The sequence below is a fragment of the Haplochromis burtoni genome, unplaced genomic scaffold (genome assembly GCF_018398535.1).
Source record: "Haplochromis burtoni strain Fernald_Lab_line unplaced genomic scaffold, NCSU_Asbu1 Contig_38, whole genome shotgun sequence".
Classification (NCBI taxonomy): Eukaryota; Metazoa; Chordata; class Actinopteri; order Cichliformes; family Cichlidae; genus Haplochromis; species Haplochromis burtoni.
In genome coordinates this window covers 2,908,534-2,927,534 of record NW_024582399.1, presented here as the reverse complement: position 1 = coordinate 2,927,534, position 19,001 = coordinate 2,908,534, and the positions used below count along the sequence as shown (strand labels likewise).

Genomic DNA, 19,001 nt, shown 5'->3' with positions numbered 1-19,001 from the left:
TCCTGGCTGCATGCCAAATATCCTTGGGCAAGATACTAACCCCATGTTTGCCTACTGGTGGTGGTCAGAGGGCCCGGTGGCGCCTGTGTCCGGCAGCCTCGCCTCTGTCAGTGCGCCCCAGGGCAGCTGTGGCTACAATGTAGCTTGCTATCGCCTGTGTGTGAATGGGTGAATGACTGAATGTAGTGTAAAGCGCTTTGGGGTCCTATGGACTAGAAAAGCGCTATACAAATGCAGGCCATTTTTTTTTAATCCCATATTGCTTTTGGATGTTGAATATTAGCAAGTGAATTGGAGATAAAGTACCTGAATTTCAGAAGCAGGACCACGCCTCCAAACACACTCCTTCCGGTTCTCATCTATATATTATCCCCCAGTTTACGTGGCCCACCCTCCCTCCCCTTTTCAATTCTTTAACTTCTTCACTTCTACAGGGAGTGCAGAATTATTAGGCAAATGAGTATTTTGTCCACATCATCCTCTTCATGCATGTTGTCTTACTCCAAGCTGTATAGGCTCGAAAGCCTACTACCAATTAAGCATATTAGGTGATGTGCATCTCTGTAATGAGAAGGGGTGTGGTCTAATGACATCAACACCCTATATCAGGTGTGCATAATTATTAGGCAACGTCCTTTCCTTTGGCAAAATGGGTCAAAAGAAGGACTTGACAGGCTCAGAAAAGTCAAAAATAGTGAGATATCTTGCAGAGGGATGCAGCAGTCTCAAAATTGCAAAGCTTCTGAAGCGTGATCATCGAACAATCAAGCGTTTCATTCAAAATAGTCAACAGGGTCGCAAGAAGCGTGTGGAAAAACCAAGGCGCAAAATAACTGCCCATGAACTGAGAAAAGTCAAGCGTGCAGCTGCAGATGGGTACCGGTGTCCGGTGCCATGATGGCACCGGTTCTGACATAAACGGTAGTAACCAGACCGAAAAGCAGCGCACATTTCGGTGCTTTATTTCGGTGCTTTTTTTTCCTGAGCTGTGATACACTTCTAGCCAATCATTTTACGTTTCCGAGGATAGTAGGCGGGGCCAGGTACGTACGTTCTGTTAGAGCAGAGCTACAGATTAAAAATGTCCAAGGCGAAGCGGTCAAAAGTCTGGCTGTACTTCACAGCAAAATATGCAAACTCAGCAGCCTGCAACAAGTGCTTTAAGCTGATACTGTGATACTGTCAAAGGAGGTAACACCAAGAATCCGATTAAACAGCTGGCGACGCATAGCGTTTTTTTTAAAAGCCGAGAAATGCGCCGTATTTGATAGCTTGCTGCGAGACCTCACACCGTGCACGTCGGGTGGGTTGCCAGTTATCGGACCCGGAGCAACATCCCCCAAAAACCCGAAGAATAGAGTCCTGGCCCCTAGCCCTGCCAGTGTAGCAGAAATGATGACGGATGATGATGCAGCAGCAGCCGTTCTTCTCTGCGTGAGTAGCTTAATGTTGTTCGTGTGTAATTTACGTTGAGTAGGCTAACCACGTTATTACATTAATGCATGTAAGGTGAACTAGCAAACATCATCATAGCTACATGCGGCTGTCTTCTTGTTTGATGGCAGATACTCCCTTCACCCTGGCCAAAAAGGCTAAAATGACCAAAGAAAAAGTGGAAAACAGTTAAACATGAGAGGTTTTTGGACAAAGTTTGTGTTTTTTCCATTGTTTAAGCACTGCTTCCAGCCAAGAGTGATGCCATATATGCCACCATAGCTGCAGAAAAGGCTAACATTGTTATCTTTTTACAAAAAAAACCAGCTGAACATGAGAGGTTTTTGGACAAAGTTTGTGTTCTCCATTCTTTAAGCACCGGTTCGAGCACCGTTTAAGCACCGGCACCGTTTCAAAAGTACCGATTTGGCACCGGTATCGGATAAAACCTAAACGATACCCATCCCTAGTGCAGCTGCCAAGATGCCACTTGCCACCAGTTTGGCCATATTTCAGAGCTGCAACATCACTGGAGTGCCCAAAAGCACAAGGTGTGCAATACTCAGAGACATGGCCAAGGTAAGAAAGGCTGAAAGACGACCACCACTGAACAAGACACACAAGCTGAAACGTCAAGACTGGGCCAAGAAATATCTCAAGACTGGTTTTTCTAAGGTTTTATGGACTGATGAAATGAGAGTGAGTCTTGATGGGCCAGATGGATGGGCCCGTGGCTGGATTGGTAAAGGGCAGAGAGCTCCAGTCCGACTCAGACGCCAGCAAGGTGGAGGTGGAGTACTGGTTTGGGCTGGTATCATCAAAGATGAGCTTGTGGGGCCTTTTCGGGTTGAGGATGGAGTCAAGCTCAACTCCCAGTCCTACTGCCAGTTTCTGGAAGACACCTTCTTCAAGCAGTGGTACAGGAAGAAGTCTGCATCCTTCAAGAAAAACATGATTTTCATGCAGGACAATGCTCCATCACACGCGTCCAAGTACTCCACAGCGTGGCTGGCAAGAAAGGGTATAAAAGAAGAAAAACTAATGACATGGCCTCCTTGTTCACCTGATCTGAACCCCATTGAGAACCTGTGGTCATCATCAAATGTGAGATTTACAAGGAGGGAAAACAGTACACCTCTCTGAACAGTGTCTGGGAGGCTGTGGTTGCTGCTGCACGCAATGTTGATGGTGAACAGATCAAAACACTGACAGAATCCATGGATGGCAGGCTTTTGAGTGTCCTTGCAAAGAAAGGTGGCTATATTGGTCGCTGATTTGTTTTTGTTTTGTTTTTGAATGTCAGAAATGTATATTTGTGAATGTGGAGATGTTATATTGGTGTCACTTTCCAAGCCATTCACCTTTATCTACTAAAACACTGTCAAACCTCAAATGAGGATGTGGGCCCAGCGAGTGAAACAGCATTTAACCATGTGGATATGGTAGCTGTGTTACATCAGTTCTGCACAGCTTGCTGTCCTTAGACAGTAAACGTGATGAAACCACTCAGGAAAAAACACGCATATATATTGTTTATCATGACTCTGGTTTAAGGTGGGTCACTTATTTTTTAGATTAGATTTAGATTAAAGATTTCTTTGTTTCCCTCACAAAGGAAGAAAGTTTTAGTATAGTTTTGTAGGAAAACACTGGTATCCATCCAGATGTTCACAATCGATGCAGCAATGATTAGCTAATGTTATATCGACCACTTTAACCAATTATTTAAAAAAAATAATTAGGATATTCTTTTTATTTAATTATGAAATATTTAATTCATTGGATTTGCTGGTTTTCACTACTGACTCATCATGAAAATGCTAAATGGAAGACACGCTTGATTTGCTGTCTTTTTTGTCATACAGTACTTTTATTAATTCATCTATTTCTACATCTTTATTCCCAAATGGCCACCTATAACCTTTAACACTTTTTGATGTTTGAATGATCCACATACTGATCTGCAACATCCCAGCCAGAATCCATTAAACTTTACAGGCAGACATTCAGACTCAGGGATGAGAAGCGGGGGCAGAGTAGTGCACAGTACCCAGGGGAAGTGTGCTGAAGCTGGGTCAAGGGCTAGCTGGTGATAGCCCAAGGGCCTGGAGGAAGGCAACCAGTCACATTGGATATAAATCACCTGGTCACAGATACACAGAGAATTGTTTAGCCAGAGTGACAGCTACACTCTCTGAGGACAGTCTGAGTCTTGAAGATACAGTATCGCACGCCTCAATGCATATATACATACACAGACGCACACAAGTGCAAATGCACTGGTTAGAAAACGAGAGCATGGAGAAAACTCCGATGAGAGTTGGTTGGTGGGATTTCTGGCTGAGGACAGTCAGCCCGTGTGGCAGCTGAACAGGACATGGGGTCCCTTTGGAGACTGTTAAACCAAAACTAGGTCTGAGTGCAGTTTCATGTCATTTGGAGGTGGGTATCGACATCAAAACAGCAAATATCACAACCATGTGGAACGTTTTCATTGATCTTAAGCAATGGAGTTTGGAAATGACTTCAAATAATACAGCAGGTGATGAAGTCACAGAAATGCCCTTTAAATAGGACAATTCTTCATCTTTTAGCTGCTCTCTTTAGGAGTAGATTATCTGCCTCCATCTCATCCTAACTCTCGGAGCTTCCTTTGTCACACCAACCCTCTGCATGTCTTGGTTCCTCAAGGAGGGCAAGTCCACCCCATCTCTGCTTCACTCTCTTCTTCAACTCTCTGTCTGTTTCATTGAATGGTTGATCATCGATATTAAACTCATCTACCTTAACTACCTCTGCTCCTTGTTAGACCTGTCTCCCTCTCATTTCCACATATTGTACTGTCTTTTATTCTTCTTCTCTGCAGAGCAAAGCTCCACCTTTCCAGGCTCTCTTCCGCCTGTTTCCTACTCTCACTACAGATCACAACGTCGTCTGCAAACATCACAGTTCAACGAGACTCCTGCCTGACCTCATTGGTCAACCCGTCCAACATCACTGCAAACAATAAGGCGTCAGAGCCGATCCCTGATGTAACCCCATTAATCTATCTGTCACTCCTACCACAGAGCTCACCACTTTCTCACTGTCCTCATACATGTCCTTCACCACCCTCACATACTTCTCTGACAGTCCCAACTTCCTCATGCAGTGCCACAGTTCCTCTTTTGCCACCCTATAATATGTTTTCTCTAGATCCACAAAGACAAACTGAAGCTCCCGTTGACATTCCCCATATTTCTCCCTCAGCACTTTCAAAGGTCAAATGTCTTCAGCCAAGGTAGCACAGTTTTCACTGGCTTCCTGTTAGCCAGATGGTTTTCCATCCAGGACTCTCTTGATGATTGGAATGTTTCATTAGGGACAGATTTTTTTTCCCTGGATGCCTTTCTTGATGCAACCCACCCATCCAGGTTTGGTATCAACAGTTGGAGAACTCTGGCTTATGCTGCCCCAGCCGAGATGGCTGCATACAAACTTGTGTTTAATTAAGCGGATTGTTAGGATGGTTTTTGATGGTTTATTAAAGTATTTCATGTTTACTGTAATAGTTTTCATTCTCATATAATCAATGAAACAGTCTTTATTATACAATAGACACAATGCATTGTTGCTCTTTTTCAAAAATCTTAAACTATTAGATTGTTGTCTGACTAAAAACCTTATTCAAGCTTGACCTGTTTTTTTCTGGACTTGTATATATAAAAAGGCTAAACATTATGCTGTGGGGAATTAGATACCACACATACAGACGCTGAAAGAGATTAATCTCTCAAGAATCTCCTCACTCAACACATGTTAATTACTAAGCAGGGATAGTAGACACACTGTTATTACAACCAGGCCACACACATACACACACACACACAATACAGAGGTGACACACACAGAGGCGTGGCAGGCAGTAACGGTCCAATCAAAGCCGGATTGATTTTCAGAGCTCACTGGGGATTCTGTTCAGTCAATAAAGGACTCTGTTAGACAACTGGAGGCATGATGGATCTACCATACATCTTTCCTTATAGTGTATCAGCTGCCATGTACTGGACTACAACACAGAATGAAATTGAGCAGTGCTTAAATCATGGAAGGTTTGCTATGTGATGTGTTACAAAGTACTCTGTAAAATTTGCAATCACAATTTTTAGTAGCAGTCAACAAAAAAACGAAAGAAAGAAATGAAAATATGAAAAAGAAAAAACAATACACAATATATAAATAATATCTTCTTTCTGATACTGTGCTTGTATTGTAAATATTTTAAAGCATTTTTTTTTTTTACAACCCTCAGTATTTTTGTACGGCCCACTAGAGGACCGCAAAACTTACACTTTGAATGTGCAGCGGAAAAACACGTGGAGGTGGCTACCATTTGCATCACTGTGCAAAAAATACGATCAGGTACAAACAGAGAGACATAATCAGTCCCCAAAACTTTGGGGAGTTAATAGTTACAGCTAATTGCATGACCGCTAGCCACCTTCAACCTGTCCACCACTAGCGTGACAATCATGGTGGCAACGATGCAGGGTAAAGTGAATAAGGCCCACAGGCCTACAGACCACTTTGTTACTCCCTGACAACCACTCATTGCTTTGGAAAAATGTGTATTCCCTGACTGGTTGGCAAATATCTCTACGTGATTTCTTTGTTGGCTAGCAGATTGCTGTGGTTGTCCATAGTAGTGAAACTTTGAAAAATGTGACACAAACCAGAAACAGGGACCATCATTAGTCTTCAAAGTAAAAGTTGTGGCTTTCAAAACATGTCAGCTATACCTAGGGATGGGTATCGAAACCCGGTTCTTGTTGAGAACCGGTTCCCACTGTTTCAGTTCCTTGGAATTGTTTGCCATTTTTGCAAACGATTCCCTTATCGATTCCAGTCGCCCCGAATGACGTCACCACGTTCCGGAGCGTCATTTACCTGGCAGGAAACACGGCGCCTAAGTGGCTCAAACGCTCAAAAGTTTGGTTATACTTTATGAGAACGGATGACAACAGGGCAACTTGCAATATTTGCAAAGTAGATATTTCATTTAAGGGAGGAAACACTACGAATATGCAAAAGCATTTGCTCACAAAACACACGATGACCTTAAACTAATGTCGTGTTTTTAGTTCCACTCGTGAATCTCAACCCAGCAGCAGCGGTAACGTTTGCACATCCTCTCCCGTTAATGCGGCAGTGCATTAACTAACAGTGCATATTATGTTAGCGCAATCTGCCTTATTACAAAACCTGCCATTACTGTGCATTTAGGTGACCATGATGAGGAGACAGACAGAGTCTGGCTCAGATGCTGCCAGTTCTCACTGCAGACTACCGGTAGCGTCTCCTTTCAGGCCAGGATAGACGAATGTCACCGAGCAGTGACTAAGTTTGTGGTAAAAGGTTTGCACCCATTTGCCACAGCAGATGCCCCGATTTTCAGTAATGTGTTTAATTGTAGGCAGGGACATTACTGGATATTCTTGTGTAATTGCTACAGAATGATTTATGTTATACTTTGTTATTGCTACAGAAGAATATTTATTTTATTATTTTACATTTACAATTTTTTTCCCCGGGGACCCTGTGACACCCCATTGAAGAGCCATAGGCTGTGGATCTCTTAAGATCTCACTGTTGGGTTTGTAAGGCCATGTTACTCCTAAATTTCTATCTTGTTCAAAGAGAAGATATAAAACAAAGTTCTAAGCTAATCGACCTTCGTGTTCTCCTTTTTTAAAGAGAATCGATAAGAGAATCGATAAAGAATCGAATCGTTAAACAGAATCGAAAATGGAATCGGAATCGTGAAAATCTTATCAATACCCATCCCTAGCTATACCAGTGAGGAACAGATTTTACTTCGACGATGAACATTGTTCAATTCTGATTTGTGACATAGGAGGAGGCTTTAGGTGCACCACCCTATGTGAGACTGATTTCACTTGGCAACAGGTAGGAACCTTCAGGAACTCTCACCAACCAGTCTGGGAATAGTCGTCTTTCCTTCACAACTGGTGGTTGTATCACATTAGGTTGGAGGGCAACTCTTGAGCAATGTGCAGTTGACTTCACATGAAAAACCTCTATGAAAGTCTATGACACGAAAGTCCTTAATAAACTATCTCTCTAATTACTTTCCTTACATGTATTTATGAGCTCAGTCACTAATTTAGAGTGCTACTGAATTATTCATCATGTCATTGTTTGGTAATTTTGTCTTTCACCAAGGAGGCAGTTATACTGTCAGCTTCATCCCTCTCATTACGTCCTTCATCAACACACCAAGATGGCTACAGTCAAAATGGTCATCTTCAAAACAGGACTTCACAAAGCATTGGATGACAGCACCGTAGCTACTTCCAGTTTAGCAAGAACAAACATAATGGCTCAAATGGGCCACTAGGTGTAATGACATTAATCGCTGTTAAATGTTACAGTAGTTACAAGTAGTGGGTGAGTGGATGAAAAGGTACGCTTTTAGTTGATAAGTGAGTATAATTCATACATAATAAGTTGAAAATTGTTCACCTCCAGGTAAAAGTAAGTAAGATGTTATTAAGAAAGGGTTTTTTAGTCTTTCTGATTGGGTGTATTGTATGAAAAGGTTTGGAACCACTGGTCTTTGGCTCCAAAGTGACTACACTATGAAAAAGCAATACCAAGATGTTGCTTAGTAAAGACACTGTAAGTGTTAGCAAAGACAAAGGATGAAGCAGAGAGTGGCGGTCTACAGTCCAATGTGCAACAGTGCAAAGTAGCTTGTCTATAAACCCTGGGGCACCCTGGTTGCACTCTGATAAACACGGGCAGGAAATTCTTCTGCAAATTTGTTGAAAAATATACCGCCGGCTGCTGTGTCAAATAACAGTTGTTGTTATTCTTAGCAGGGTTCCTTAGCATATTGTAGAGCAGTAATGAGCTCACAGAAGTGTTTGGCCAGTCCTATAGGAACTAGCCCGCATTTGTGGCTGTTTCTGTCAGGATGTCAAATCTAATATTCTCCCTGTGTGCGTGGGGCTGATAAATTATTAATAGCGTGTATTTGAGGAGCTTTCTTAGAACCTGCTTCTTGCACGTCACTCAGCTTCTGCTCGTTACTCCTCTTTCCTCCCTCTGCTAACGTCACGCCTCACGACATTCATCTCCGTTTCCTTCTCCTTCCCTTTTCAGCCCTCGTCTCCTTTTGTGGATGTGATAATATTGGAATTGGAAGCTTTGCATCTGGACAACTCAATGCCTCACTTTGAGTGTGTGGGAGCTTTTCCTCCGCTCTGCCTCTTTCCCCTTGCATCTAAATGGCTCTCTGCTCTGCTGCAAGCTACAGAAAAGTAGGGCAGATGCCTCATTTAACACTTGGGTGCAATCATTGAGCAGTGTGTATACATTACACAAACACCCCCAAAAAGCAAGAAATCCATCTCCTTCTCCAATAAAGGTGGTGCTGCAGCTAGGTTTGTAAAAAGCTTAAGCATCTGATGTGTCAATATATCAGCATGGAAAAGCTGTCATTTCAAAAACGCCACATTTCACATGTTTAGGAAGAACTGTTTGAATCTAATCTGATTTTATGCAACTATGCAAGAGAGAAATTCTTGTTTCTAATGTTTCCCCACATCAGGGATTGGCCTGCCCAACTTTTGCTTAATTTCTTTTCTGTTTTGTTGGTATTTTGGTTTCTGCCCCTGGTTCCTGACACACTCAGTCAGTCCATGATAGGAGAAGAAGTGAGCAGCAGCAGATTAAATTATACAGGAGAACCCAGAAATAGCTCTAATGCCGAGGCCGCGTGGACTCGGCGCAAGAACATGGCGATGTAAGTCGCCACTGAGCAGTCAACTAGATTATCCCTGAATGCATCACAGCATAAAGCGGACTGCTGTGGGTTTGACTGCCGTGCAGCTATCCGATGGGATGAGCTTGACCTTTAGTAACCAAAAAATATAAAAGACGCTAGAGGAGGGATCTAACATTCAGGGTGGATTAAAGGGCCATTAGACCTTTAAATTTTGGAGCAGTCACCTTCCAACTTCCAGCTACGTTAAACACGTAAAACAGAGGAAGCAGCTGAGCTGAACTGTCCACACCTTCACCCACCACGTGTAAACACAACCACCCACATGACAACATCTAGAAAGGTCACAGAGCATGTTAAAGAAAAAAAAAAAGATAAGTAAAACTTCACGTTTGGAACCACCTCTGCCAAATATCACATCTCTTTTGTTGCTTACAGAAAGATTGACGCCTGAGACCTGCACGCATGCCCTTCTCCAATCTCTTACCCAAAACATGCAGGAGAGGCAAACCCAGGTCCTGGCCCTCCCTGCCAGAGCAGAGGGCATCGGCAGAGACACGGAGGGCATCCTGCAAAAAAGATGCCACTCGAGGGGGCTCCCCAGCCTCACAGCTGAAATCCACAGTATTCCCAGAAATTCCCGGCAGTTCCACACAGGCCACATAAATCCATGCCAGAAGTGCGAGGTGCACCGAGGGCGGGGAAGCAAACCCTGCTCTCGTTTTTCTCACTCTGATGGCCTTAAGTCTGTCTCTCTCATGTGAGCTCCCTCCCTCTCTTGCTTCTATCCCTGCTCCTTCTCACTCACTCCTGCCTTCTTGAAGTGTGGTAATGTTATTCCGTGGAGCAAAGGGGGAGGTGAGTCTTCATTTTTTTCCCTCTCCCTTCCAAAACTCCCTTCTCCTCAAATGATCCTTGTTAACCCCTCCTTTCCCTCCTCTCCACACACATATACACTCTATTCATTGACCACCCTCCACCCTCCTTCAGCTTCCTTACATGGCATACCTCACCTCTCTTCCCCCTCCACCTCTCTTCTTCTGCAAGCATGCTCGCTCATGTCTGCGCTAATGTCACTTCAATTTTTCATCGGCAACCCCCTTTCCTGTTTCCAGATCCTCTCGCTCTCTACTCCAAAATAACTGCAGGACTCACCGGCTGTCATGACACAGCTGAGGGAGGCCAGGCAAACAGCTTACATGGAAAAAAAAAAAAAAAAGCAGGTACCCGCTTCTGTCGCTGCACATGCAACCTCATGCGTACATCCTTCAGGAGCCGAGGTGCACATATGCTCCCAATAGTTAACATGAGGCAAAATTAGTATTAAGCCTCGTTCCGATGTCCCAAAAGTGCTAGGCTAGCAATTTTCCCCACAAAGCTGGGTTCAGTTATGGAAGAAACATTGAAAAAACCCCCACAAATGGTCATAATTAATGCAGCTAAGGGAGCGATGCCCAAACTAGTATGACACCAGAAATTCACTTCCCCTTAAGACCCTTCTCGTCTTGTCTGTTCTTGTCTATTTTTAACATGTATTCCAATAAAAGTGTTTAATAGTACCGTATTTAAAAGAGACTTTTCAATGCAGTGATTTTTCTTGAATATATATAATTTAATATATCCTTGTAATAAGGTCCTAAAATTGCCAGTCTAGTTGACCTGGTGTAGCATACCAAAAGTATTCACTAGTTTGCCTTCACACACATATAAACTTGAGTGACAGCCCATGAAGTCAGATCACCCTTTGCAGCCATAACAGGTTCAACTCTTTGGGGAAGGCTTTCTGCAGGTTTAGGAGTGTTTATGGGGATTTCTGCCCATTCTTCCAGAAGTGCTTTTGGGTGGTCAAGCACTGATGTTGGACGAGAAGGCTTGGCCTACAGTCTCCGCTCTAATTCATCCCAAAGGTGTTCTGTCGTGTTGAGGTCAGAACTTTGTTCAGGCCAGTCAAGGAAGGGACAATCCCCAAACGGTTTCCACAAAGTTAGAAGCATGAAAGTGTCCAAAAAATCTTGGCATGCTAAAGCATTAAGAGTTCATCTGACAACTACCATTGTCCTGGCAACTGCCAAACCCAGACTCCTGTAGATAGAGAAGTGTGATTCGTCACTCCAGAGAACAAGTCTCTGCTGCTCTAGGGTCCAGTGGTGGTGTTGTTGTTGTGACAATTTGCTTGTTATAGGGAATTAGCTCCATTTTCTTACAGTGGAAGTGTACATCTTATGAAAACTTTTCGAACATGCTAGACCCTGGTCCCTCAATGAATTTCTATCTGAAACTAATGTTTGTTGCTTCATTTACCCCGCCTTTGAGCACCACTTTACTCGGATTGGCTGCCCCCCATAAACACAAAATTTGAATAGCAAATTTTGGTGGAAGTACTTTGGTTGTTTAAATACTACATATCTAACAAATTGTGCAGGCTTTCCATCTTCCCATTACAACCGCCCCCACTTATGCCACACATTTCTATCTGCATGAATGTAAACATTGCACAGCGCATGACAAGGGGGTTGCTACATGTATATGTATGCAAACCGCAGCACTGGATCCACATTAAATCAGCAGTGGAGGTGCATTACATCACTCCACAGTCAGATCCATAAAGGGCTAAGAGCCAATTCATTTTGAGAAAACACCCTCTATTGATCCCTGCTGCTCTCCATCACTTACACTGTAACAGTTACCTCAATCCATAGGCTAACCTGACACATAATCCGTGTGTGTGTGGGTTTATGTGTGGGTCTGCCTTTGCAAGTATTTTATTAACATAATGTCAGCAAACAGGACACATGGGGGAAATACTGCAGGGTGTTCTATGGCTGTCCTGAACTCCTTTTTTAAAAATTGATTTCAGTGTCTGCGTTTGATACAAGACAACTTCCACTTCCCTCCAGCTGACTGGTCTAAACTGGGTTGCTAGCAGCCTCTAGTGGCCTTCAACCAACCTTGAGACACACTCATAAGAGCACCAGAAAGCATTTCTTACATTTTGGGGCTCACACATGCATCTCATGTTGTTCCTTTCTCCTCTGATGGAGCCAGAGTAGCCATTTAAGTGATACTTTACTACCTGCGAAGCACATTGATTTTGGCTCCGCTACTGGGAGTGCTGGATTTTCTCAGTACAACATTTTTGCACAGTTAGGTCAGGTTCTTATTCCCTTATTCCCACTGCAACATGCCGGAGCTCTTTGAAACAGGCAGACGGGCAGGCAGCACACAAGCATGCGCACACACACATTGTTTCCCACTGAATTGCACCCATGGAAAAGCAGATTTAGGCCATGGGACAGTAAAATTCCCTTTAAAAAAACTACACTAAAGGCATTAGTGTACCAATGTACCTTTTTAAAGGTTGTAGGAACTCCGATTTATGTGTATTTTCACTGATGATGGTGACATTTGATCACTAGCTCCACTAATGTAAACAAACAGATGACAAAAAAAATTTCAAAAGGGAAAGGAGAGAAGAGAGAGAGAAAAAAGTCAAAGATATGAATTCCACACTCCTCTGGAGTCTCTTCTTCTGTCGCTGGAGAATCCATCACATTAAAGCTTTAATGCTAGAATAACAAAGCATCCATCACGTTGAATGCCCCAGAATACAGAGAGCCATTCAGGCCAAAAGCCTGCAATTCCCTGGGTGCGGTACCTGTGCGCTGTTCACCAAGGCTGGCCAACATTTTTTTTGTTTGTTTGCTGTGGAACTTAGGAGCATGTGGTAAATGCAACAAGCAATGAATTAGGTTTTTGTGCATATCCTACTGAGGCAGAGCCCAGAGAGCTGACAGACTGATGTGAATTTACAGCTCAGGCTGACTTGAGTTAAACATATTCGAAGGGAAGTAAATAAAATATACAGGACAGGACGGGGAGAAGGTGGAGGAGATAAATACAAGTGGACACAGGCGTAAACAGGGGCGAGAATAAAAGACGGAGAAGACGAGGACAAAAGGAGATGACAGAAGAATCAACAGGAAGGAAAATGCAAGGATGAATCTTAGAATACGGAAGGAAAGGAAGAGGCAGCAAAAAGAAAGATAGCTAGATGAAATAGGAGGAAGGAGATGGGAGACTGGAGAAGGACATAAAGAAAGAAAATAAAAGGAGGAAGAGAGGAAGAGACGATGGGGTATTAGGAAAGTGAGACATGGTTTAGTCAATGAAAAAAGAAAGAAAGGGAAATATGTGTGAATGAGAGGGAGCTGCGTAACACAAAACATAGTAACACATACGACCAGCACAGCTTCCCTCACTCTCCCGACTCTTTCTTTCATCGTATGTTCACAGTCACAAACGCACAAACCCGCAGTATCCCCAGCTGCATCTCCTGTAGTAACCCAGCCCCAATCCACGGCGACCGTGTGAGCCGGGTTACCATGGAAACTGAAAACCTCACATCAGCCCTCGGGGGTAAGGCGCACATAGCCATACCTCTCCACTTTCACCTCCCAGTCAGTCACATGACCAGCTCTAGTGCTGCAGCTGGAGTGGCAGAGCGGCAGCAGCAGAAGTAACAACTCACTGAATGTGAATGCTGACTGCAGAAGATGAGACAACTCTGGGATAATACAAACCTCTATCACAGAAGCTCTATGTGCTAAAGTTGGTAAAGGTGTTAAACTGTAGCTCTAATGGACACATAACTAAGAGACTGGTGATATGATTTCCACCCGCTTATCCAACCAGGGATGCAGGGGGTTTGATCCTAGCCCAGTTCACACTGGATGAACAGGTCACCAAAAAAAGAAAGACTAATCCGAATCCACATCTACAGCCAATTTAGCACACTTGGACTAAATTACCTGTGTGAAACACAAGCTGGAAGAAGGAGAACATGCAAACACAGCACAGAAAAGTCCAAGATGACCTGCAGGTTCAGATAAGGTGGAGGTGTTCCCAGGTAAAACATGTTGAACAAAGTTACGCCCTGTCAAGATGTCAAGATGAGCCTAGGTTATAGCCTCCTACATGCCCAACTGGCTGTCTTATTGCCAGTGGGGCATAGGGCACACTGGCAACCTGCTCACAGTTGCTGTGATTCTGCCAGCCACTCTGCAACCCAACTCCTTCTTTCATGTCATATCTGACTTAAATTCATATCTGTTGCCACTGATTTGTTCTACAATATTTATGTAATTTTTTATGCATTGATTATGTAATCATATTTTTTAAGATAATGGTCCTTAGTTGGTGGGCAGGAAGAGGTAGTACATGCTCACACTGTAAATGGACCCAAAATATCTGCTGCAGCAGGAATGATTCAAATCCACCCCAGAGACTTTAAAGCTTCCTTACATCTTCCTTGTGTCACACCTGCTCACCAATGAGGGATGCAAAAAAGTCCAATATCTTCAATTGTTTCTTTATTTGGTTGCTGTGGAGCCTGTTTTCTTAAAATAAGTGAAAACTACCTTCCCTATCTTTTTCAATTAATGATAGAAGTTTCTAGAAATAAGTCTATACAGAGGACGCTGCTACAGAGTCCAGAAGACAGTTCTGCTTAATTGCTCAATTACTTGAAACGATTTGAATGACATAGTTTAATTATGTAAAGTGAATCCATAATCATATCCCTGATGACAAGCATTTATCCCCTGTTGCAGTACGGATACAAGAACTGCATCCAATAAAAGCTAGGGTCATTCAAAAAAAAAAAAATCTTCATTCACCGATTTATAGATTGTATTTATGGAGTGGATCTGAGATTGAGAGACATTCAGTTTTTTACTCTACAATGAAGACACAGCTGGTGCTGCCAGGACTGAGCAAAAACTGCGTCTGAATAAACCTCATGAATTGGGGGATTCATTGTAGAAGCGCTAGCAAGCTTCACACACATTTACACACACATACAAGAGAGTGCGACGGTGGTGGTGGTGGGGTTGGTGGGGGGGAGTAAGCGCGGGTGTAGAGATAAGGAGCTGCGGCAGTGAGGTGTGGGGGTGGGGGGTTGTTTCTGGTATTGGCGCTGGTGGGAACGTGTTGGGGCTTGAAGAGATGGGAGGCTGCAGCAATCTACGGTGTCACCAGGACCAAAAAACCCCACCGTCACCAGACTGTGGAACGCCACTGCTGCTCTAAATGTTCTCACAGGAGCGCAGCACTGCAGCGCTCGAGCTGCAAAACCCTCTGACTGAGATGTGTGTCTGTGATCAAACGCTTTCACAGTGCACGTTCGGCCAAAGACGATGACTGAAACGAAGGATGCGAGGGCATGTGAAAATTCCAAAAGGTGTCTTCTCCTTATGGGAACATTCTGGCTAGGAGACATATAATTTTACTGCTGAGGATGCGGTGTGTTACGCTGATTTGTTTCTAGCCTTAGGACAACTGCTATGCAGTTTAAAAAAGTATCAGGGAAAGAAAATGACCTTAAAAAAAAAAGATCACCCCAAGCATTTTGTGTGGTGTTTTCGCATGTGTGCGGCTGTGGACATGAGGAAACAGTGCTATTTAAACATGTGAGAGTTGTTACACATGATTGATTATGTCCTAAAGGAAGTTACAGCTTATAAAACTGAGTGTGCATTTGGTCAATCTCATTCACCAACTTCCACATGACCATCGGAATATGTCGTATGGATGAAAGCGTACAACCTCCTTTCCAGGATGGCAAGCAATAGCATTAGATGAATTGGGGGTGGGGGGTGTATCAGGAGCTTTTTCACCCCCACTGAATAATGGTGCATTACCATTCTGCTGCTGTAAAAGCAAGGTGACCCGTATCAACCCTGAGGTCCAAGTGCTTGGTTCTAGAGGCAAATTCACAACCTGATGCCCGTGATTCCATCTCTGTCGCCACCATTATTATCTGGAGCACCTGCCTGGAGATCTCTTGGAGATGTAACACTGACCTTGAAACAGCACTTAGAGAGAGGCACACCAACCGGTCTTCCAAGGCCCGCGGTCCACAATTGGTCATCAAAAGCTCATTTTCACAGCTACGTCATTTGATGGTTTAACCAAAGCCAGCTGTGTGCATGCTACAGCTGAGCGTGGCGATTCTTAGGAAGGCCTGTTCTTGTGAATATTTCATGCAGCGTGAGGATTTCAGACACAATCTTGTTGCCAATCTTTGCAGAAGAAAGGTCGAAGCAAGCCACAAAAGACTACATGTGCAGAATTTGTCCTCTAAGTCCACTGAATTCCTCCTCAGTCTCCCATTCCCAGCATCCTTCTCTCTCTCTCTCTCTCTCTCTCACTGTGTGAAGCCTTACCTTGTTTCGTTTGGCCCCCCGCAGAGGAAAGAAGCAGGCGAAGAGGAACTTGCCCCAGCTGATGACGGCAGCCAGGCACCAGTTGAGGCGAGCCATGCCTGCGTCTGTCCCGTCTTGTCTGCCAGCCTCTTATCGCTCTAGCCCCCCACCCCCCACCCCTCAGAGCTCTGGAATAGGATCTTGTAACCCCCAACTATGCCCACCTCCCACAAAAAAAAGAACAATGATATCAAGGAGGAAAAAGATCACAAAGAGTCACGAAACCTTCTCGTCCTAATCCGTTGAGCAGGTGCGAAGTGAAAATGTTCCTTCAAGTCAGATGTAGTTTAGGGGTGGGGGAGATTTCGTTTTCCTTCTGTGGTGGTCTTTGGCAGTTTTCGGGAAACCTGTTTGGCTGTGTGTCTGCAATTCCAATTTGAAAGGGAAGTGGTGGTGGCGGCAGCGGTGGTGGGGTAGATAACTGGGGCTACTGGCGTCCCAAAAATGACTAGACCCTCAGATGGTCTAGAGGGATCCACAGCATTCAAAAGCCTAAAACTGAGTCCCTGTCTTCCCATCCATCCGTCTTTCCCACGACTACCTCCACTCTCACTCCTCCTCTGTTCTCCTGCTTCCAAAGCCGGGTCTAGATGAGTCAGTCCTCAAAGTGTGATGAGCACCGCCGGCTGCAAAACGCGAAGAGCCCGACGCTGATCGACGACACTGTTACACATACACGCGCACTGCCGCTGCTGCTGGCATGCCCACACTCACTTGTCTCTCACACGCACACACATACGCTCGCCTGCGAATAACACTGTCCTGGTGGTGCATACATCCACAGGCAGAAGAGCCCCCCTCTCTCATTACAAGGCTCCCCTCCAGGCTCAGGATCCCCCGTTGGTTCGCACTCACACACCGCTTACACACACTTGTCCACCTCTCTCGGTCTGTGCTGCTCTCTCACACATACATCGATGCTGCAGCACTTACTCAGTCAGAGTGGGAGGAGGGGAGCAAAAGAGTGAAGAGGAAGAGGAGGAGGTGGAGGTGAGGAGGGGAGGAAGAAAGGGAGAAACGACTGGGAAGAGAAAGGGAAAAAAAACGATAAGACAGAGGCTTTCTGTTGAGTGTGTTCATTCAGTGTTTATATTCCAGGGGTGACACCAGAGTCAGTGAGGAGACCGAGAAGGCGGTAATGTGCACGTGTATGAACGAAAGTGCGCATCAACTAGTGATAGCTACGAGAGGTGGAGGAGTGACAGGAAGGACCGTGAGAGTGAACAGAGGAGTCAAAATGGATGGACGGGAGGCATCGGGGGAAGGAAGAGAATGACATAAAAAAAAAGGGAAAGCAGAGAGTGCGCAGCATATACAAACACACACACATGAAGGGACACGCGGCAGCCGTCACGGTGCAAGGCTGATACAAAGCAGGCACAGGGTGATGATTGTTTTGTGTGTGTGTGCATGTGTGTGTGCAGAACTGGGTCGAAGGGAGCTAAGGAGGGAGGAGAGGAGGAAGAAAGGATGGAGGATGAGAGAACAGGAGAGGAGAAGGGTGTTGAATCATTGTGTCTTGGGTGATTATTTCCCTTTTCTCTCCCCCTTTTCTCATATGTACCCACACACACACACACACACACACACACACACGACTGCAGGTGGTGCACAGGCTCGCTCACTCTGCTGCAGTCTCTCTACGCTTCAGTGGGAGCACATTCTCACTGCAGAACGCTGCCACCCCCCCCAAACCCCACAACCCATCCAATCCCCGACCCCTCCCACCCAGCACACCACTGCCACACAAATGCAATCACAACACATCAAAGCAATGAGCGAGGGAGATAAAGTGTAGAGAGGATGCTGTTCTGTCAACCAAAGCTAGCTGAAACTGAGGGGTGGGGTGGGGTATAGATGTTTGGATGTTTGAAGGGGGAGGGGGGGGATAACAATAATAGTTGCTTGGCGATATCCAAATGTGCAGGCGATAAAAGATAAGTATAAAAGTTGACTGATTGAAATCGATCTTGAGTCGGGTCTTGTTATGAAGTGCATCTAAAAGAGTAAGCCTTTATGCTCAGCATTACTGAATAAAGAAAGCTACATGACAGTTAATAAAATGTATTAATATCCTGTCAAAAGAAGTGATGCTTTTGAGCAAGGCAATATTTCCCAGATGTTACAGTAACACCATGGAAAACAGTGTTTGCACACTGCAGCAGGACCAAAATCACTGTGACCCCATGCAATGAACTCACTATCTTGTTGTCTTTGAAATGGATGCTTCGAAGATGCAGACCAGGTCTGCCCCCACTAGCAGTCAGTCGCTGTCTTCAAAGCAACTTTGGTGCATCAAGATGGCAATAAAATGGCAATAAGACAATGTCAGTCTGCTATCAGTTTAAAATTGAATGGAGTCAAGTCTGCAAATACATGCTATAATGTAGCATTCAACCACGATAAAGTGGGGAAAAAGCACATATTCGTATAATCACAAATTTAAGAAGTTCATATTAAACTGTCCTGTCCTGGTCTGTGGGTCTGGTTGGGTTGTTTTGAATTTTCTGTTAAGACTT

At 44.3% G+C, this 19,001-nt stretch overlaps 1 protein-coding gene across 5 annotated transcripts in view; it reads right to left on the bottom strand.

The window, feature by feature from the left end:
- LOC102296553 (tensin) overlaps positions 1 to 17,430 on the bottom strand; it is a 133,297-nt gene extending 115,867 nt beyond the window's left edge. For 2 of the 5 annotated variants that reach the window (XM_014332991.2, XM_014332990.2), the window contains exon 1: positions 9,708 to 10,136. In XM_014332991.2, coding sequence (XP_014188477.2) covers positions 9,708 to 9,884 — 177 coding nt within the window. In that variant the 5' untranslated portion in view covers positions 9,885 to 10,136. Of the gene's footprint in view, positions 1 to 9,707; positions 10,138 to 16,443 lie in introns of those variants that run through there. The other 3 variants (XM_005920208.3, XM_014332989.2, XM_014332992.2) reach the window with 3 other exon arrangements.
- Between the last annotated feature and the right edge of the window lie 1,571 nt (positions 17,431 to 19,001).